General features: G+C 35.5%; 2 protein-coding genes and 1 long non-coding RNA gene across 3 annotated transcripts; 1 reads left to right on the top strand and 2 right to left on the bottom strand.

Moving 5' to 3' along the window:
* Nucleotides 1-2,245: 2,245 nt before the first annotated feature.
* Nucleotides 2,246-4,295, bottom strand: LOC114731422 (cyclic dof factor 3-like). The gene is made up of 2 exons (XM_028918582.1): nt 4,034-4,295; nt 2,246-3,142 (listed from the first exon to the last, which is right to left on the bottom strand). Exons 1-2 carry the CDS (start codon nt 4,142-4,144, stop codon nt 2,246-2,248), a joined length of 1,008 nt encoding a protein of 335 aa, XP_028774415.1. The 5' UTR covers nt 4,145-4,295.
* A 6,320-nt stretch (nt 4,296-10,615) lies between these two features.
* On the bottom strand, nt 10,616-11,434 carry LOC114731397 (uncharacterized). Its single transcript, XR_003738917.1, has 3 exons — nt 11,278-11,434; nt 11,098-11,156; nt 10,616-10,654 (listed from the first exon to the last, which is right to left on the bottom strand). It is a non-coding gene; the product is annotated as an uncharacterized LOC114731397 (long non-coding RNA).
* Nucleotides 11,435-20,144: 8,710 nt separating this feature from the next.
* LOC114731429 (uncharacterized) lies at nt 20,145-20,984 on the top strand. The gene is made up of 3 exons (XM_028918595.1): nt 20,145-20,340; nt 20,431-20,483; nt 20,760-20,984. The coding sequence occupies exons 1-3, from the start codon at nt 20,145-20,147 to the stop codon at nt 20,982-20,984; spliced, it is 474 nt and encodes a 157-aa protein (XP_028774428.1).
* The last annotated feature ends 1,469 nt before the right edge of the window (nt 20,985-22,453 follow it).

A 22,453-nucleotide genomic window follows, 5' to 3' on the forward strand; every position in this document is an offset into this window, starting at 1 on the left:
TGGTTTTTTGGTTATAACTAAATTTTTTTTTTCACAAACCGAATCGAACACTAAAACTGAATTGTTAAAAAAATAAAAAACGAATATGTAATCGAAAACCGAAATAATCTACCAAAAAAACTGAAATTGAGTTTGATTCGATTTAATTTTCAGTTATGGTTCGGTTTTACTCACTCTTAGTTTTGATAAACGATATTATTGGAAGAAAATCGAAGCATGACTTTGAAGAGCCTGGAGTCAAGTCAACATTAAGATCCCGATTGAAATTAATGTTTTAATCATTAATGTTGCGTTTGACTTTTAAAATTAGCAAAGATAATAGTACTATCATAATTAAAGCAATTAATGCTTTATTAAATTTGTTAAAAGACAGAAAAATAGCAACAAATTTGCCTCTCTCTTTTTTTTTAATGAGGTGTACAAGGTCAATGCATACACTGAAACACTCCAATAGTTTATCAGAATCGGTTCCCAGAAAGTCTGCGCTAAAAACTGGTTCCAATTACCATCTCCCCTCCTCATGTTAATATATGAGTTAGTTGATTATTTTGAATAGATTAAAAAAATTAATTGAGTTAATTATTTATAATAAATAGGTGTTGTCTTTTCTAAAATGCTCTTACTAATCATATATATAAGTTAGAACCACAATACAATAAAACTTTTAACATATGTAATTACTACAAGAATTATCTTAAACAAAATAAATAAATATTAGAAACAAAGTGGATTAGAATTCTATATTTAACATCAAATTAAAAAGTACAATACTTACATCAAATTCTATATATTTATTATGCCAAGTTCTCACCTCACTAAACATTGGTTCCAACAACATCCACCGTTTTCAGAAATAAATGCCATTCAATTCAAAGCTACACTTAAATGCTCAAAATGCAATTAAATAGACACGTTTGATTTAAATATTTTTATACTCCTGAGTTTTTTTCCCAACAAAACAAAAATGGTTAATATTTCATCAAGAATTCTAAAATAGAGATATATACCGAATAAAAATATTCGTTGACGTACCTGTATTCCCTGGCTTCATGGGGTAAGCAATGACGTAGGAGGGTAGAGGGACTAATGGGAGTACGTAAAGGTGTGATTTCTCGTGGATTCCCTTGGGATTAAGTTTTCTTCATTTGCAAGAACATAAGCAACGGGAAAAGTTTAATTGCGCGGAAAAAGAAGAAAGTGAATGAGTGCCTTTAACTTTGTAGGATTAAAGGAGAATTGATGTTGGTCTGTTGTTCATGTTAATTTAATGACTGAAAACCCAGAAAAGAACGTCTTTTCACACGATATGAGTCGTAAAGAGATATGTCTGTGATGACTGACGACGAAAATATCTGTGCTCCTTCAGCGAAAGCGTCTTTCATCGTAAAAAGCACTGGCTTAAAGCAAGGCTTTTTGATCCGAACTTTCCTCAAGTCAAAAAAAATTTCATTTTTGCAAAAAGAAAGGTTTGAAAAAGTCCCTCAAAAGCCAGAAAAGCTCCAAAAGAACCGTCAGCTTTGCCTGCTCCCAACTGCACTTTGGAGAGCATCCCCCAATCATGACTTTGCTTGCCCGATTCAACCATCGACATTGCACTGACTTTGACTTCCACTGTTCACCAACCTTATCTACTCCCAATTTTTAGATTACTATTTACTACTGTATTACTCATCCCAAGTATTTTCTTGGAAAATAACTGGACTTGTATATGTTGAACTCTTCCCAAGATCGATATTTCCCAAAACTACAAAACTTACCCAGTTTCCCCTCCAGCACTGACTTCGTTTACAGAAAAGATTCGATTCGGTAGATGCAAGGAGGCACACGGGGAATAGATATATACATGGGCATTGTGCACCATAACAGATCTCTATATACTACTTCTAGTTTTTGAATCATGTGAATGATAGATAAAAGGCTCAGCACTGTACTAACTTAACCTGGTTGATTATAGCGGCGCAAACGCCAAGAATCATCGGTTTTTAAGGATCAAACTACACAACAGATTTTGATTAAAGACGAAATAAGAACTAAAACTATAAAATCGGTTCCACAGAGAAATGACATCCTCAAAAACCGATTTTCTTAAAAAAGGACTTAAAGCTAGCAATGGGCAAAAGATCATGTCAGAATTACAAGGGGGAATATTAAGCAAGGAACTCATTGTGCTCTCTGCTGGAAAAGCTGACCAAACGTTCCCACTCTTAAGTATGTTGGGAATTAACACCAGTCTGATTTCTCTTCGTCAGTGTTTTCCAAGGGCTGGGGAGCCATTGCCTGAGCAATGGCCATTACTGGTAGAGGATGAGGAGGAGAGGCAGCCATTAGAGCCAATTGAAACTGTTCCCGTTCCTGTTCCTCCCGCAGAAAAGATAGCCCCATTACTCCAACATGGAGCTGCCACAAATTGCACAGGAATGTTAGGTGACCCAATCTTATTCTCAGCATGCCACTGCGCCGGAAACACCCATGGAGCCGCAGGATAACATCGCACACCATTTGATGTATTCATCAGATTGGACACATTTCTGTTCCATTGCATAGCAAGTTCTGATACTTCATTTCCCCCTGCCCCACTCGCATTGGTCACAGAAGATCCACACCCGGATGCCTCCTCCCAATTTCCAAGATTGAGAATTGAACTCCCAGAATCAGAAACAGGGGCATCTGGACCAAATCTCAACACGGTACTAGTATTATCTGGGGGTGCTGACTTGAAAGCAGATGAGGATTCAAGAGTTGAGAAACACTGGTGAGAAGATGAGTCTGTCTTTGAGTTTGCAACTGGAATGCCTTCGGAGGATACTGTAGTGTGGCGATGGTATGGCGAGGACAGTTGCCTGTTCCTTCGTCTTCCAGCACCAACTGGGACATTTCTCATTGCTCCGCCGGCAGTCCAATATCTGTGGCAGCTCTTGCAGAAATGTCGAGGTTGATTCACGTTGTAGTTATTGAAATAACAGAACTTTGTATCCATACTGTTGCATCGTGGACACTGTTGAATCTTGTCTGGTTTCTTCATCATTTTAAATTCTTCTGAACTGCTTATCTTCGTTGGCTCATTTTTCTGCACATTTTGGTGTTCGGAGCTTTCGGTAGAAGGCGTTCCCACTTCTGCTTTGTTTGAGCTACTCCAATCATGCTAAAATGAAAATCACAATCAGTCCTCATCAGATTGACAACTTACCAGAAGTATGCAAGAAAGAAACGAAAACACAATCACCGGATTATATTCATTTCCCATCAAAATCAAGAAATTGTACATTATAGTTTTTAACACCCGGATCTACTTTCATGAATATTTCAACTTCTTCCTTCAATTTCTATTCATTATTCTTTTGACCTTTACTTTCGGAAATGCCATGTCTAGCCTTTTACATCACCTCTCTGTAATTTCCATTTATCTGACCAAAGAGTTGGTCACGGGTTAAAAAAAAGGAAGCAACTATAGTTGACAAAGCACGAGAAGAATCTCTGATAGATTATAGTGAACAGTGGGATAATCACCGAAGAAAAGGCACCAAACAGCCGATACGTACAAACGCCTCACAGGAAAATCTAAAATCGCTGTTCAGTCAGAGATAAAAATACTAAGTGCTGATCATGATGAAGAGAGAAGAACGAAATAATCCGGGCAGGACAACTTGGCTCCCATTTGTGTTCATGAAAGACTGAAATGAAGTCTGGCAACGAACCATCCAGAACACGGGAAGCGCGTATAGCGAAGAACAGTCCCAGTGACAAAAAATAGTGTGAAGGTGGCATTAATGGAATTTAACCAAATACGGCCGAAGAACTTCATATTCCCTCACAGCTAAAGAGCCAGAGCCCGCATTTTGTTTTCTGTTTTCCCATCGAAGCCCAGATGCCTCGGAACATTGTAAAGTATACAAAGTCCAGAATTTCCCGTATATTTGAAGAATAAAAGGAGACTATCTCATTGGTAGAAACACAAAAACAGAGGAGAAGATGACAATGAAAACCTAAAGCGTGAAGCTGAAACACGAATGGTTAATAGCTAAAAGTAACGTACCTCGGGAGGAGAGTTAGATGGAATCAGAGAAGGGGCAGCCGGAGGAGGAGATCCCGACGAGGAGGACATCTTTTGGCCGAAGAGTATAAAACCGGGATGATTGGCCGACATATCTGGTATCAGCAGTCAGGAGAGGCAGGGAGGTTGGTGTTTCGAGGGTGGGACGTTGAGCTGCAACGCCCATACAGAGGAAGAAGCCGAAAGAGCGATCAGGCGGGGCGTAAAAAGGAGGCTCTTTTTAATATCGGGGAACCAGATGAGTTCGCGAGAGAGAGTGGCAACTAGGAAGGTAGCCTCGCAAAGAAAAAGGCCCTGCAAAAAGCGCACAGAACGTGAGCCATTCTACTTCTTACTCACTGCAGCAAAAGCACCGTCTTTTTTACGTGGCATTGCTCTTCTTTTTCTTCCCTTTATGAGTTCTCTGAACCTCTCTCTTCCTATAGTTCATAGATAGAGGTACTTCTTTGATATTAAATGTAACATTCATTTTATAATATAGTTTATATTATAAAATAAGTTATATATTTACGCTATAAAATGGACTGAAGGAGTATATTTTATTTCTCAAATTGTTTGTCTATGTATTATTTCTCAATTTGTTTGTCGTTTTCTTCCTTTTTTTTTTAATATAAAAAACATTGGGATACGGGGACAGAAACCGTACACATTGGTGAGAACACGTTGTGTTTAATACGAGTAATGGCTCCCATTGAATGTAAAATCTGGGTACATTAATGCCTCGTTGACATTAACAGGGAAATTAATGTTTTCCAACGAAAACCATTTTGTTTTGTTTGGGTTTTTGATTTTGGGGGCCGAGTATATTAGTGCGTGGAGGGGTCGGAGAGTGATTGATACGTATGGAATGCAAAGAGAGGGCGAAGATGAAGATGATGATGAGTTTATAAAGAGGGATGGCGATGCCGACTTGAGGGGAGGTTGGCATGAGCCGACTTGAAGGCTTCGGGTTCAAAGTGAGGAGCCGACAATTGGGTGGTGACGGATGGGGCCCACGACGGCTTGTGACTTGCGTTTTACTAAAAAGGAAGCATCAACGACAACAATTCCAAGTTGCCATGAATGCATATATAATCTCAATCTAAATAATATAAATATGGCGTCATTTACTAAGTTTAGTTCCTTCCTTCCAGCTTGCTTCATTCTCACTTCCCCCGTGCTCCCCCCCTCTCCAATCATATCTCCCCCTCTCATTGCTATTTCATATTCACCATTTGCCATTATTTTTTTTTATTTTGATAAAGCATAGATATTTTTTATTGAAAACAATCTTATTTGAAGTACTATCAGGTACTAAATATAAGCACATCTCTTAACGGGAATTCGAACCTTAGTTTATTATGTCACGAAGGACTAACCTTTTATACTAGATTCAATCCTATTGATTACCATTATTTCAATAACAAGGGAGTGCTGCTGCGTACTTCTCTTAACGTCATATTATTTTGCTGCGCCTGGCATTTTTCTGCTGCCATTTCTTTTTACTGTGCCGCTGCCGCAGCTTGCAACTGTACAGATGGAATTTAAAAGGCAGTATAAAATAATATAATATGTGCTTTTAAATGCCACTTCTTAATATTTAGTTTGATTTTTAATTTAATTTTAAATATAATATTTTAATTCATTTTATTTCTCATACTCATCTATTTTTTTAAAATAATTTTTATAGTAGTTACATATGTTAAAGATATAATCAAATTGTAATTTTAGCTAGTACTCATTATTAGTAATAGTATTTTATAAAAGATAATACTTATTTATTATAAATAATTAACTTAACTAATTTTTTTAGTCTAAACTAGCTCTTATATTATGAACTCGTTTAAACAATCAAATTCAATCCAGTGATCTACAGTCGTAATAGTGTCTCCACTTGATGGAGACGCGAGAGGGAGTCGCCTTTGCGTTTGTTAAGCATTGATTGCATTTTAAGTTATGATCATAATATTGGTAGTAGTACTATTAGCTTGTTGTCTTGAATAACAAAAATTACTACTCCCTCCAGTTTTATTTATAAGTTTTAAATTTGAAAAGTAGTATGCTTTATTTTATAAGTTTTAATTTAAGTTTATCTTAATATTTAATGTATTTTTTGATACTATCCTTAATTATTCATCTTTTGTCACATTTTTCTACATATTCTTTTTTTATTATTTTTATTTATTATAAACGTGTACTTAAAAACATAAGTCTAGTTTTAACCTATTTATTATTTTTAATTAATTTTAACTAACTATTTATTACCAACGAATTAGTTATAAGCACCGCAGGGCGTATTAGTAATGATGTGCAGTCTTGCTCATTAAATGATTAAATTCCCATATCCTGACTCGTTCATTCCTTGTCCGTACTTAAACCAGTTAAATTTGTGCGTTTATATTAATTTAGATAATTCTCCATCTGACGTAAATATAAAGCTCAAAAAATTAATTAAAATACCGTAAATTTATAAAAATGTAATATTCTTTCTATAGATACACATACTTATTTATAAAAATGATGAGTGAGAGATAATAAATAAAAAGAAGAAGAGAAAAACAATATAACTAATGCAGAGATATCTGCACGCTTGTTTTGCTCCCGACTCCTGACATTCTTCCTCCCCTCCCCGCAAAGCCCATTCTAGAGATGGGCTTTACCCGCTAATCTCCAATCTCCTCTTAATTGGGCCTCATGTGACCCGGCCCTACACCCCCCGCTAATGACTTCTATCACTTCCAAGTGGCTATCATTGCACCCCATGGGATCAGATCTAATGAAATCTAGTGGAAGAAACTAATCTTTTATAATGTGACAAACTAATATTTAAATCGTCATTGAGAGATGCTCATATTTAGTGTTTATTAGTATCTCGAATATGACTGTCTCTAATAGGAGGATATCTATACTTTAACCAAAAAAAATTTATCTCTGCAGTCAAAATAACTATTAAATCAAAAATTGGTAAAAGAAGGCACGCGCACACATGACAATAAAATAGCTGTATATATTTCTCGAAGCAGGTAAATTTTAATATTTCTTCAAGTTAAACAATTCCATTTCATATGTACGCACTGCAAACTGTCATTTTGAGAAGAAAAATAGATTTTTTTACAAAAATGAAATAAAATAAAGAGAGCATGATTGCGAGGTCCTAACGAGCTCGTTGCTTCCAATCCCAGCGTGTATAAGGTACACTAATTTGTTTATTTAATTGGAAAAAAAACAGGAATTGAACCCTAGTTTATGCTGGTACTTGCATCCGGACGATTAAAGAAATGCCACTACTAACTCGAATTATGTGTGTGTGTGTGTGCATCTGAAAATACCACATCCATAGCTTCAGAAATCAAATTCACAGCCATTAGAAAGGCTTGTTTCTGGGCATGCACTGAGACATAATCATGCCCAGCTACAATTAAGTCTTAAAATGGTCCTACCCAGTACGTGAGGAGCATTTCCGTTCTCATTTGTTTATTCTCCAGATAAGTGGCCTTTTATTTTGGCCCCCATTTGTCCCGTTCAGGTCTTCCACACACCATTAATTAATTCACGGGTTTCATTTTGCCACAGCCATAATTGGGCAGGGGCATGTTCAAATTGGTACTGAGTGTGACCGTCCTTATCGTCACATTGTCAAAGTCGTGGTTTTAATTAAAGCAAAACATTTGTTTAATGTTTTATGACGGCTAATTGATTATCTTTAGCTAATTAATTGCATCCCTCTCATTATATATTGCCGTACTATCGATGTTCCACTTAACTCCGTTGCTTTGCAAATTGTGGACCCCTTGTCTCTTGGCAGAATGATTGCACAAAACAACAACCAAGTAGAAGCTACTTGATTACCGGATCCCGTCACAATAAACTAATTATCATGTCCGGGAAGACAAATTCTGGTCAAAATAAATCCTTCCCAATGCGTGAGCTTGATTTCCTCTATGAGAAAAACTCATGTCAAATTTCTTATATTTGTTATGCCAAGTTTTACAATTATATATTAATGTATGTTTTTTTATGTGAATTTATAATTTAATAATATAAAATGTTATGAATAATATGTTAAAAATAAAACACATGATCATGTGTGATTGAAGAATTTAATATGATGTAATTGATATAAAGTTGATGCAAATATTTTCTTTCTTCTACTATAAGAATTATTTCGCACTGAAAGAAACTAACTGTATAAATGAAACTAAAATGTATTTTCATTTACTCCTGTAGTGCAAGCTGTAACTTGACCAAAAAGCAAGACATCGCTACTCATAGAAATTCCACCAGATCTTCAAGATGATTAATTAATCCTGAATGAATTACAGACACGTTATTTAGATGATTAAAATCTAATCCTCCATAAATCTGTATGTTCGATGCCCTATATGTGCTGGCTATATACAACAGCCTCTAACTTTACCTTCTGCAATAATACATGATTAATTAGATATTTAATACGATCAATCATGTGAACATCTGCTTATTTTAATTCTATAGTTTCCGAAGAGACCGCGTACGCAAGTCCACCCAGTAAAATAATCACACTGTTCCCTGTCTTTAACCCACTTTTCAGTCAGTCGTTTATAATTATTCTTCCCATCGATGAATAAACAACAAATATCCGCATGCTCCAAAGTCAAATCACCACATCGAAACAAATATAAAATATCTCATCAGGCACCATTATGGAAATACGGCGCTTCATCGTTCGTATGGACGCTTACTTAAATATAATTAGCCATAAACACAATTAGTTCTTAAACCATAATGAGCTGCTTTATGTATGTGTGTGTGTGTGTGTATAAAGAGTTCCTTTGTATGCCTAGTCTTTAATAGTAAGATTTTTATTTTCTCATAATTACAATGTTACTGTCGGATTTGGAGATTTCGGGGAGTGAATTAAGAATTAATATAATTAATTTAAATATTCCAGTCTGTTCAGCCAATTGCAATGTAACCAGCCAGTCAAAGTTGTGACTATGTGATTAAGAATAAACCACGTTTGAATGGATCTCTGCTTCATTTGTAATCGATTAACTAATTGACGTGGATACTTGATTAACGATATTTTCTCAACCGCGCGCTGATTTAAAAAAAAAAAATTCTCTCATCCACAGGCATTTAATTTAATAAAGGTCCTAAGTGCTTCCATGCAGGCAACAAAACAATCTACTGTCCTCCAGATCTTTTTTTATTTAGTTTTTAAAGTGTCTATCTATTTATAATTTGAGATTTAAAATTAAATATTAAGTATATATTTATGTATAATTCTATTATAATCTTTAACATGTCCAGTCACATAAAATCCTTTTGAGCTCAATGGACAAAGTACATCTGTTATATTTTGTACGAGCAATTGATTTTACTTGAGAAAATACAACTAACTAGAGTATACAAAAATTGAACACTTGCTGTACTCTTTAATCCTAAGAACTCTCATATACGTAGGCCCCAAAAATATCAATATAAAATTTAACCCATAAAACAAAAAGTATAAATAATTTTAATTATGATATTTAACAATAATACGTGTATGTAATCATTCATGTTTTGTACGTTAACAGAGTCAATTTGCATTGTGCAGAACGCTTACTGATTCTCTCATTCTGATTACAGCCTGCAGAAGGAATTCCCTACCGGATTGCAAATATATGAAGAGCTGATTCTTTTATTTTAAAATTGTTGCAAATAGTGTGGCTCATTTCTTAAATTTCGTATATACAAAGGAAAATGTAATTTTTTAAAAAATTTAAATTGGATGATTTGTAATCAAATGAAGCAAAATATTATCATCTCGAGCTCCTTAATTATAATTTTTCTGGCAGCTAAATTGGCAATCTTTGCCGAGCGAGCTTTTGGATTGTTTGTGGGTGAAGAGAAGTAAGGTTAGATAATGCCATCTCCTATAAACATCAGAAGGATAAAATCTCGATGTTCAATTTCGAGGACCAGACATATGACATTATTCGAAGCCTAGTTTTTATGGTGTCGTATCAGATTTTCTCTTCATCAAGCCCTGTGTGTAACATAAATGTGCATGTATGAATTAATGTGTTCTGCACTACTCGTCGTTTGAAATTAATAATACTGTGTCCATGTATGACTGTAACACGTAATATATAAATCACAGGTGGAAACCAAAAGTCTAATTCATTCGGATGTCACTAACTAACTATAGAAAGTTTAATAGAGATATTGCATAACTGATCAACGATAATATTATACATATATTGATCCACCAAACAAACTGCATTAGACTTTTCTGAATAGAAGAGTACAGCTTCCAGATATACCAATCAGCCCATATTAACTGAGCTGAATCCTTCAACAGAGACGCTAACCGGCACGCGCGCCCACTACACACATACATGCGCAAGCACACCGAAGAAATCCAAACTATTATTTAAGATCATTCTTCAGTCTTAAACCACATCAAACACACACACATATGTCTAAATCTATATATTCTAGTAATTAAAACCCAGGTTTTCCTGGGGATCTTGGGTTATGTGCTGGATTTGGTTTTGGTCCAGAATAGTCCACAACATCCATCATTATTCTGCCCTCTCCTGCTTCTTTCTCCACCTCAAAAGCCTCCTCAGTACTGGTTTTTAAGTTCGTGGCCTCCTGTATGACTCTAACAGTTATGAGCTCACAGTAGCTAATTAAGGTAAGACCAGATTATTCATTTTTTAAATATACAAATTGGCCATAAAACCAATGATATAGTTGCTTATAGATAGATATATATTTAACATTCATAAGGGCTGTAGCTTGTATAATTCGGAAGAAATTAATTTGCATATATTGATCATTTTGTCCCATATATAGAGCAGTAAATGAGTATATATATGTGTGTGAAAAACCCAAATTTATTATGTCGGATTGCCAGTTAGCTAGGACATAAGCATATGGTTTGTTTTGAAGGTTATTTATAGTTTTTTCCCCTCTTTTATTTCAATTTTTAAGGACCCAAAGCTTCACGGGTTTTCTTGATATGTGGTGAAATCCACACCAGTTGAGATCCAAGAGGAAGGATCGTCGAAAAAAAGAAAAGAGAGAGAAGGGACCTTAACATGATGATCTTGCACTACTGGTGATGGATCCGCTTGTTTGGCCAGGAGGCTTCCTATAAATTGCGGACAAAATCATAAGTATGTATTCTAAAAGTCCAAATAATATATGCGTCAACAAATCATACAAATTCTCAAAGCCCTAAAAGGATTAAAAAGGAAACCCTAGAAACTTACTGGTTGCAGGAACAGAAGCAACATGGGAGAGAGCTAGAAGGATAACCACAAGTCCGAGGAGGGCTTTCTTCTCCATGATCTCAGAAATTTGAGCTAGAAGATAATATTATGAGCGACTGAAAGAGAAAGAGGAGAAGAAGACTAGGCAGCTGGAAGAGCAAAGGCTGGTGAGTGCAAAGGGGAAGGGTGGTGAAGGTCCTTATATAGAAGGGCTGGGCTAGAATAGTTGAATTAAATATATCTACAAAAACAATATCAACAATTCTCACTACGTATAATACAAAGCACATACGAAGGCACCAACTTGTTTGGTATTCTCACTCTTTTTTGGTGTGGTCAACCGTATTGTCTTTTGTTAGATTAACAACTCATTATTAGGCATCCATATAAGCAGCTCAAGCCGATCAAGTTAACTTGGTATTCTTACGGGATTACGTTATTCTCATACTTTGTTTTGACTTACCAATGGCTTCCTTTTACCCTCGTCCCCATACACATGCAAAACAAAGATTTAAACAAAGAATAACCATTTATCTCGTCCTGTTGACCCACAGATTGACTACATGAAATAATCTTATGCATATTGTCTTTTTTTTGGTTATCTTGCACTTGTCAAATTTCTACTGTTGATAATCCCTGACTCAATTAATGCTTATAAATATGTGATATGATTGACATTTTTGTTGAACAATAAGGGGACGTGCATATTCATCATTTAGAAGTTTTGGACTCTGTTCCAAAACAAAGGTGCTACTAGATGCCATATTGATAGATTTCCCATCGGTAGCTTTTATATAAATCAGCTTTGCATAATTTACTTGTCACACTCACACATATAAAGATAAACATGCACGGTCCTGTAAAATAAACAGTTTATACTATAGGCTCACAAAAAACTAAAGGCATTGTCATTGGTGCTAGGTTAGAGTTAGCAAAAGGTTAGTTGTACTTTTTTGTGAACTGATACGCATGGCTGTGAAATGACAAGTTCATTGGACTTCTGCGATCTAGTTTTACCATGCGTGGTTAGAGACAGCAGTCTGATCACTACTTAAAAGTTATATATGGTCCTCATTTGAGCATAACCTTTGTATGAATAATATGCTCCTAAAATTATTAATAGTAGAACATCTCTGTATATATACAACATTTTATATCTCTCTGCATACTGTTACCACTACAAAAAAATTGACTTTCAGCGGCGACTTTTGTCGCCGCTGAAAGTACAAAAGTCGCCGCCGAAAGTTTTTTGCGGCGACAAGTCGCCGCTGAAAAGTTGTTGCCGTAGCAGCCGTGGCTGAAAACTTTCAGTGGCGACTAAAAAGGTCGCCGTTAAAAGATACTTTCAGCGGCAACTTTTAGAAGTTTCGGCGGCGACATTTGTCACCGCAGAAAACACTTTCGGTGGCGACACTCTTGTCGCCGCTGAAAGACTTTTCAGCAGCGACAAATGTCGCCGCCGAAAGTGTTTTCTGCGGCGACTTTTTTGTCGCCGCTGAAAGTAATGCCTAATAAGAATTGGCTTTACCAATGCCACGTCATCACCGCCGGTGCCACGTCATCGTCTCCGGCAGCCACGTCAGCACCGTCGACCTCCACGTCATCACTGCCGACCGCCACATCATCACTAGCCACCTCCACGTCATTGCCACGTCACTCCTCCTCGCCACGTCATCGTCTAAATATTTTCACCTTAAATGTGTCTTCTTCCAGGTTCGAACTCGTGACCGCCTCCCTTCGTGTCCAACCTTCTTGCCGCTGAGCCAGATTGAATTTGTTTATTAATATTGTAAAATAAAATATATATTATTATATTATATTTTCAGCGGCGACAAAAAAAGTCGCCGCTGAAGGTCCACTTTCGGCGGCGACAAAAAAAGTCGCTGCTGAAGGTCCATTTTCGGCAATTTGTTTATTAATATTGTAAAATAAAATATATATTATTATATTATACTTTCAGCGGCGACAAAAAAAGTTGCCGCTGAAAGTCCACTTTTGGCGGCGACAAAAAAGTCGCCGCTGAAGGTCCACTTTCGGCGGCGACAAAAAAAGTCGCCGCTGAAGGTCCATTTTCGACAATTTGTTTATTAATATTGTAAAATAAAATATATATTATTATATTATACTTTCAGCGGCAACAAAAAAAGTCGCCGCTGAAGGTCCACTTTCGGCGGCGACAAAAAAAGTCGCCGCTGAAGGTCCATTTTTGACAATTTGTTTATTAATATTGTAAAATAAAATATATATTATTATATTATACTTTCAGCGGCGACAAAAAAAGTCGCCGCTGAAAGTCCACTTTTGGCGGCGACAAAAAAAGTCGCCGCTGAAGGTGCACTTTCAGCGGCGACACTTTTGTCGCCGCTGAAAGTCTTGGTTTCAATGGCGAATTTTCAGCAGCGACTTTTTTTGTCGCCGCCGAAAGTCGTCGCCTAAAGTCTATTTTTTTGTAGTGTACCAACTACGCATGATCACGATCATTTTATCGCAGATTTTTGATACAAAATTCTGTTCATTTGAGCATATGTTATATATGTGTATGTGCCTTATAATATAATTAACACCGTCCAAATATTATCTATCTGTGCCTAAAGCCTTTCAAGAAGAATAATGTTGCATAATTGACTTCCCATAGAGTACCAATATGGCCCAGATGCCAAATCCTTCTATTCTCTCATGTACAGATAATATATGGTTATATACCCTCGTGTGTCCACCACTTTCTTTAATACCCACGAAAAGATGTTATACACACAAATTGAAAATAGAAATAACACACTAATTACTTAGTGTCATTGTATGTCTGCATCAGATTCTTTCATTTTACAAATGAAAAGACATATGGACTGTAGTACACTTGTAGCATATACAGTTTTAGGAAGCCTCAATAATTGGAGTTTGCACTGTTGAGGTTTTGACACGAGTACCTATAATGAAAATAAACAAAGTGGGGTTAAGGTGGCCCCAGTTCCAAATAATTTATAGTTAGATGTGAGATGGAATGTGTTTAGTTTGTAAAGAGTGATTGCGTTGGTAGGTGGGTGTTAAGCACCCTGATGGGGGTCATCATCTTTGACCGTACACACCGCTTTCCCAATATATTTGTTCCTGGTTTAGGTGTCACTCAGTGTATCAACATAAGCCCAGGCTAGTCCCTCAGGTCCCTCACTATTCATATTTTAGAATCTCATAATGCCATGCCTTTGCCTCTCTCAATCATCTCTCCAATTAAACTATTTGTGCCAATGGACCTAACCCCCTGCTTAAGCTTTCCACCTGCCCATTTCTCTTTTGTTGTTGAGAGGACCCAAATTCATCGCTTTGATAAGTTCCAATGTTTCAAGTTTTGGTTTTCATTCAAAGTCGATATATCAAACACTCAACTGGAAGAGAAGTTAATTTTCTAGTGCCAAACTTGTTAGCAAATTAATATCCTTTTCCCTTAACTCCAAAATAACACAATTTGTTCAATTTATCTCTGGATTTTTTTCCTTACCCCTTGAGGAGAAAGCAAGTCTTTGAATTCCTTTAGATCAGTGCATATGTCAAAGTGGCGCAGTGCCTAATTCCACTATTGACTGAGGTACATAGTAGAAAACTCTTAGAGGGTGTTTGGATACCCCAATAATCACTTTTCAGAAGTATTTTTCCGCAAATCGAGGCAAACTCTTTCACATATTTACTTCTTATACTATAAAAGCACTTCTGAAATCATAGTTTTGATCTTACCCAAACACCCCCTTAATTATTTTTGTAAACTTAATAATGGAGTAAAAGTGCAAGTTACACCTGTCCACAATAATGAGAAAGCAATCTAAAAAAGCTTTTGCTTCATTTTTTTTTTGGCCAGAGAAAAAAAAAAAGCTTTTGCTTCATAAAGGCTTAAAACCTGCACAAATTTTTTTAAATTCTATTTCTTCGAGACACAAAGCGTGTTGGTGGGTGGGTGGGTGTCAAGAATAAGGACTAGGAGCCTTATAATAAAACAACACATACGTACAAAGCACAACAAATGGTGCTTCTACTAAATAAGGCTACTTTATCAATGAACAAAAAACCAAAGTAGTCATTAAACCGGTTTAGATATTAAGTCAAAAGTTAATGAGTTAGGTCAGAATTAACCTGTGATCAGAAATCAAAATATTGTATTTTAAATTTTGTGTTAGTTATTTTGAATGAAAATAAAATAAAGATATGAAGTAAATATCAAATAATAATAAATTAAAAAAAGTAAATGTGAGAATATATAGTAAAGGATATATTTAACAAATTTCATATATAGTAAATAATATGAGATAAATATTAAATAGTACTTATTTTTCTCAAAATTCAATTTTTTATTCACCTCTTATCATTTCTATGTTTCACGTTTTTCAAAATTTACTTTCCGTCCTATCACTTTTGAAAAAGTCACCACTCACCCCTCCACATTTTTTATTAATTTCTTTCATGATTTAATATTCTCTCTCTTGCTTTAATACTTCTCTCTATTTCTTTCTTTCTCTTTGTGACGGTCACTTCCCTCCTCCTTTCCTTCGTTTTCTTACCTCCATGCCCTCTTACCTTCGTCTAGATGCACTTGCAGAGCCAGAGGGATGGGAATAAATTTTTCTTTGATTTACAGAGCGAACTTGCAGAGCTAGAGGAACGGAAGAAAACGGTCATCTTTCTTTTATTTATATTTTTCTTCTTCTTCAGTCATTTATTTTTTCCTTAGGCGGATGAAGCAGCCTCAAGTTTTTCTTCTTCTTATTTTTTCAAACAACTCAGTTAAACCGCCCAGACTAACAGGTTGGCCGGGTGTGACCGGTTTATACCGGCTTAATCCGGTTTGTTTCGGTTCAATCTTCCTCTTATTCTATTACTAAACTAGAACAGACCACTGGGCAGTTCGACAGTTTTCGGTTTGAACTCACCGGTCCAGTCCGGCTTTTTGTTTATTGCATTTTATGTTAGCATCTTGCAGGTAATACATAAAGCTGAGTCCCTGCAACAAAACCCTCTCATTAATGAATCATCCCCTCATGTGTCCAACTTCATCATCATCCAGGGTTTTGTAGGGTTGAATCAAATTAAATACTACTTGTTATTGTTAATTTCACATTAAAAAGGATAAAACACATCAATTCAGGTTGCGTCTTTTGTCCGGTACTCTCAGATGATGCCTCTTGTTACCTAGACATGCAATATGATATCATGCTAATCTAAGAAAACTTTTATAATTACGACACCTGGAAAAGGTTCATATATCCCCCACCAATTCATTAATCCCTAGTCATCTCCTTTTTCCTAAACAACTACTTAGTTAAATTAAGTAGGGACTCTGTATTATACTGCTTTGATTAGAACCCACTATAAACGTATATAATTCTTGATGGAGGTAAAGCTAATAACACCATTAGTTGGCCACGTTATAAATTAATTAATATAATTCTATCAATTCAAGCAGACGTTGATTATAATTAATGGATTGGCAATTGGACTAAAATCTATTTAGCCCAAGAGATTGGTCCATTGCATCGAAGATATATATCCAACCATACATACTGGAGAAATGCAGGCAGATTCTCTTTTTGCTTCAAAAGAAGGAGCATTACTCTGTTGTCGAGTTATATATATAAATGGTTTAGATTTTTCACAAACATATATTAATTTCAATGTTTCATTTGTTTTTTTTAATCTTTTTATTTATTAGAGAACAAAAGGGAAACCCCATGAAGAGGTTTTTTTTTTTTCAATTGCTTCTTCTTCTTTGTATAAATAATTAAAAAATTAGACGAATCAGAATAACCTGGTGTATACCAACTATAACTACATTCGCTTTTACTAATTACGCCATGTACTCCCTCTACATCACACTTGGGCTAGTGGAATGTCAGGATTTGGATAGGCCTATCAGGCCCAATAGACCAGCCCAGTTTTCTGACCACATATCCGATCCCGTGCGGCCTGTGGCTCGCGGATTTTGACGAAGGTGGGATGACACACAAAATAAAATACAATAAATAATTCAATAAATACAGCTTACTTATAATATACTACCTCCGGTCTTTAATATAAGACCCTATTTGACTTTTATTTTGGTCTTAAATATAAGACCCCAATCCACTTTGTCTCTCATATTTACTCAATTTTTTTCAAGATAGTCCTTCTAATAATTATAGTTCTAATCAATATACTTGATTAGTAAGGATATTTTAGGAAAGACAACACCTATTTAGAACAAATAACTAACTCAACTTACTTCTTTAATCTCCTCAAATTAGTCAACTGGCTCTTATAATTAAGACCGGAGGTAGTATTTAAATAAAAATAGTTATGGTTAACAACAATATTAAAAAAAAGATGTATTTTTATTGTTGTACAGTAAAATAAAGACAATTCTATTAAGGGGAGTTGTTGTTTGTGTGAAGAATAAACTTGGGGAAGAGAAGGTGAAATGGGAAACAGAGGTCCCCCCCGCCCCCCACCAAAAAAAAGTATGATCCTTCTATGCGCGTCCATGATAGCCACTTTCATATCTACAACAAAGTTGTACTTCGTCAGTTGACTTTTGAGGAAAATAATCCTCTTGTCTCTATATTTAATGTGCTTTTATTTTTCAAAAAATTACCCTTCATTACGTAACATGCATTTCGAGGTCAAGGCTAATCCTTATATCATCAGATCTTTAACCAGATACCGCCTAGTCGATACATATGAGCTAGTTTCGGCAGTGTCATCCCGGAGGTGGAAAAAGGAAAGAAAATTGACAAATTTCATCCCCTCTTTGATGACGTGGCAGGGGAGAAAAAAAGAAAGCGGAAACCATATAGGAGTCAAAGTCAACCTCCCACTCGGTTATATGCCAACGGACACCAATAAACGTATAGATTATTAGAAAGACGGCTCCAAATCCTTGACACACGGATGATAATAAACTCTTCAGAATCTCTAAACATCGCGATATTCACAGAATGATTCATGTTTTGATTAATGTTAATGGGTTGTCACTAAACTAGTATGAAGCTTATATGTATAGACACCCTACCACTTATAGTCTTAGATATAAGGTATACTACCTCCGATTCTACTTATAAGACCTCGTTTATAGTCTGTAAATAAGGTCTTATAATTAAGACTAGAGGTAGTAATTTGTAATATAATTTATACTATAAATCAGATTTTTTATTTGGGCTTTGAATGTTTTTCATTTGTCAGGAAGGGTAGTGCTCTTTGCATTTTATTTTATTAATGAAACTTCCTCCAGTCTGCTTATAATTTAACCCAACGTATTAGAATACGCATCAAGACAAAAAAAATTGCAGAATCGGCATATCATATGTCTATTCTTACCCAGAGAGATCTATTAAATATTTTAACACTCAGAATATAAGCTACTAAGATAAGTTGATATATGATAATAAAATTAACTCAACTAAAGGGGCTTGTTTCGTGGAAAGTTATATAAATGTTTAAATTCTAGCCAGATAAGTCGGCCAACAAACCAAAAGATACTGGTTTTTCTTCGTTTTTTTTTAATCAATTGTGTTATGCATCTGAATTTTCCCCCAACACTGCGTATACTGATTTTCTTAATATTATTAAAAAGGGCCTTAAGTAAATTACTGATATTCTTCTGTTTTGAAGGTTAGGCACACAACCGGTCTAATATCGGTTTGATTTATAGTGTAAATGTATTTCATTTCATTTGTTTTTATAACAATTTCTTGCATAATAACTAAAATTTAACACCTGTATTCTTAACATGATAGTAGTTGAAAAAAATAAAGAGATAAAATTATTTGTGTCAAAAAGATTATGTGAAAATTAAACTTGTTGATAAAAATGGATAACAAATTGGATAAACTAGTTGTTAAAATAACACATGTTGTTATAAATAAAGAAGAAATAGAGAAGAATAATAAAAAAGAAGATATGAGCAATAAGTGAGAGTATTTTTAATTCTATTCAAGGGTGATATTGGAAATTATAAGAGATATAGAAGATAACAGGAGATACATAGACATCACAAAGATATTATATTCATAACACATATAAATTAGTCAAAGCTTAAAAAATGATATAATTTTGTTTAAGATAATTAATAACTCCGTAGAAATAGCATTAAGGCAAGTTGGCAGTAGGGGTGAGCAATAAACCCATTACCCGCTAGCCCGCCCATGACCCATGAAATTTTTGCCCATTTAAGCCCGCCCAATTAGCCCAAATAAGAAATTATAAACGGGCAGGCTTAAATGGGCAAGGTAGCCCATTAAACGGGTTAGGCTATGGGCAAGGTATTGGGCTGCCCATACCCGCCCGTTTAAGTTTTAATTTTTTAAAAATATTTTTATTCTTCATTTAATTGATGATATTGTTTCTCATTCATCTTTTATCAAACCTTATGCTTGTCTAAGCTTTTATTTTATCCTTTAGGTGAAAGTTGGAACTTTCAAAGTTTATGAGACTTTATGATTGGTGACTACTTTTATGATTTTATCAGACTTTGATTGTTTGCGAATCTAAGTGAGGTTGGGTGATTGAATATGATTGATGTTATTTCATATTTGATTTGCTATTTGGCATGCAAAATTTATTGATAGCTTCATAAGGTTACATATACAAAATAACTATACTGAAAAAAATAAAAAAAAATAAATGGGTTATCCTGTAACCCGGTTAGCCCAAACGGGCTGCCCCATAACCCATTTAATACGGGCTAAATGAGCTACTACCGGGTTATGAGTTAGCCCATGTCCATTTATGAATAAATGGGCGGGCTGAAGGTTAGCCCACCCCGCTCATTGTTCAGTCCTAGTTGGCAGAAGCAATAGAAAAATAAGGGATTTACGAAGTTGACTTTTTGGCATTCATTAATTTGCGTAATGAAGCATCTCAGTCCCCAACTTTCTGCATTTAAGCAGCCAGAAGGTAGTGACAGCAAGCAGCCAGAAGGTATTGACGCTGTCACTGCCCAAGCCATAATTAATCTGCATCCGCATCTCAGGATGCCCATCAGAATCCTACTTCTCCTTTTTGGACTCTCATATCTTCTCTCTGTCTCTGCCATTCCTGCAACTAGTAACAATCATCTTAATCTCTATTCGCTTCTCCTTCCCTGGTGTCCGTAGAAGATTGACTCGTTTCTTCTGCTTTTCTGGTTATATACAGGAACCCACAATTTGAACACAAAACATCTCTCAGCTTTGGCGTTTTCAACTCAAGTTAGCTCTCTCTCTCTCTCTCACACACACACACACACGAGCATGTCGAGTAAGTAGTGGTTCTGTAGAATGGAAATGAACTGGAACTTACGGATCAAGGCTGATAAATTGATATTATTAGCCATAGCTTGGTAACCCGCCAAACGATTAAAAGATTTTAGAGTCTAGCCTACTGTGCTTTTTCTGCTGTACTGTGCCTGGCTACCTCAAGCCGGCCATGTCGTCCTTTTTGGGCTTGTCTCTCAAAGTTTCTCTCTTTTTGTTAACTTAATGCAGGTGGAGACACTGAAGCTTGAAAATGGTGAGATGCAAGAGCAGTTTGATATGGATGAAGGATTTATAGGGATCATCAGGAGAATGGCTTTTGAAACTCAAGACTATGGAGGAGGGGCTGAAGCAATACGGATCATAACCCGAAAATCCCAGCATAATGATGCTTTAATTAACTCCAGAATCTATGTTCTTGTTTTGTGTCTGTTTGTGTGTTTCTGTCAATTGTAATGTTTTTTTATTGGGGAAAAAAAAAGATAAGAATAAACGGGTCATGCTCTGTAACTCGAGGGAATTTTAACTGGTCACTGCAAAAGAGAATATTGAGTTGTATTTTGGGGGGGGGGGGGGGGGGACGTAACTAAGTGCCACGCTAAGCCAGCATCAATAAGCACTTGACTGGTGATATGACTGGTCCCGTTCTACATGCTGCTTTTAATATTTCTTGGTGATGTTCACACCATATTATAAATATAATGTGTTGTGTGTATTTATATATAAAATAAAGAGTGAACATAGCTGATTTGTTCTTCATAACTTCACACACACGAAGTTAGTATGGAAAGGATATTTAAGACTATTGATCTTTTCAGAAAGAGAAGCATTAGTATTGTCAAGTACTACTGTCATATCTTCTCTTACATTCAAATCCTATAAATGTTTATTAATCCATGAACAAAAATTGGGAAAATAAGAAAAGAAAAGAAATACGATCTTCCAGGTGAATCCAATAATTGATCCATCACAAATCTACTAGAGAAATTGGATTTACATTCACCTTTTAATTTCCTCTCAATTTTTGTCTTATAAAAACTTGGGAAACGAAGAAGCTAGCAATTCATTCTCTTTCTCTAAAACTCAAAATTATACTTGGAACTCTATCTTGAGGAATTCAATAGCATACAAATATTCATATATTTTGCTTACTAATGTGTTATGAAGGCTAAGTTATCTCTATCCCTGAATTTTATAGCATGCATATTTAACTCCATTAATTATTACTCATGGCCCTCGCATGAATTCACAGATGAATATAATAAAACATTGCATGAATATACAAAATTGATTTGATCATGATCAGATCATAATGAAAGATATGAACTTTTACGTCGAAATATAATCTGACTAAAAGATAAGATATTATGGATGTGAATCTAGGGGTGCTCACGGGACGGGACGGGACCGGGACAGGCCCGTCCCGGTCCCGTCCCGGTGAACAGGGACGGGACAGGGTTTTAGTCCCGTGTCCCGTCCCGTCCCGGTTTTGTCCCGGTCCCGTCGGGACCGGGACGGAACCGGGACGGGACGGGACGTCCCGTTCCCCTCCCCTTTTTTTTAAAAAAAAAAATTATAATTTTTTATATGAAATTTTTTTATGTTATAATGCTTATTTTTTGTTAGGTTTCCAAAGATAAAAACATTATAAAAAATATTATGTAAAAAACTCAATTATATAGTATAAAAAAAGTGTAAAAATAATACTGTAAAAAAAAATACGATAAAAAAAACACTATATAATGGCTTTATGAATTATTTTATTGATGAAGGAGATATTGTTGAGATAATATTACAACTTAAGAGTTAAAAATCACTATAAAATAATTATATTATTAATAAGTAAATTGAATAATCTAATAATAATTATTAATAAATAATTTTTTTTTAAAAAAAAATATCCCGGGACGGGACGGGACGGGACA

The sequence above is a fragment of the Neltuma alba genome, unplaced genomic scaffold (genome assembly GCF_004799145.2).
Source record: "Neltuma alba isolate B1F8T4 unplaced genomic scaffold, ASM479914v2 tig00002526_pilon, whole genome shotgun sequence".
NCBI lineage: Eukaryota > Viridiplantae > Streptophyta > Magnoliopsida > Fabales > Fabaceae > Neltuma > Neltuma alba.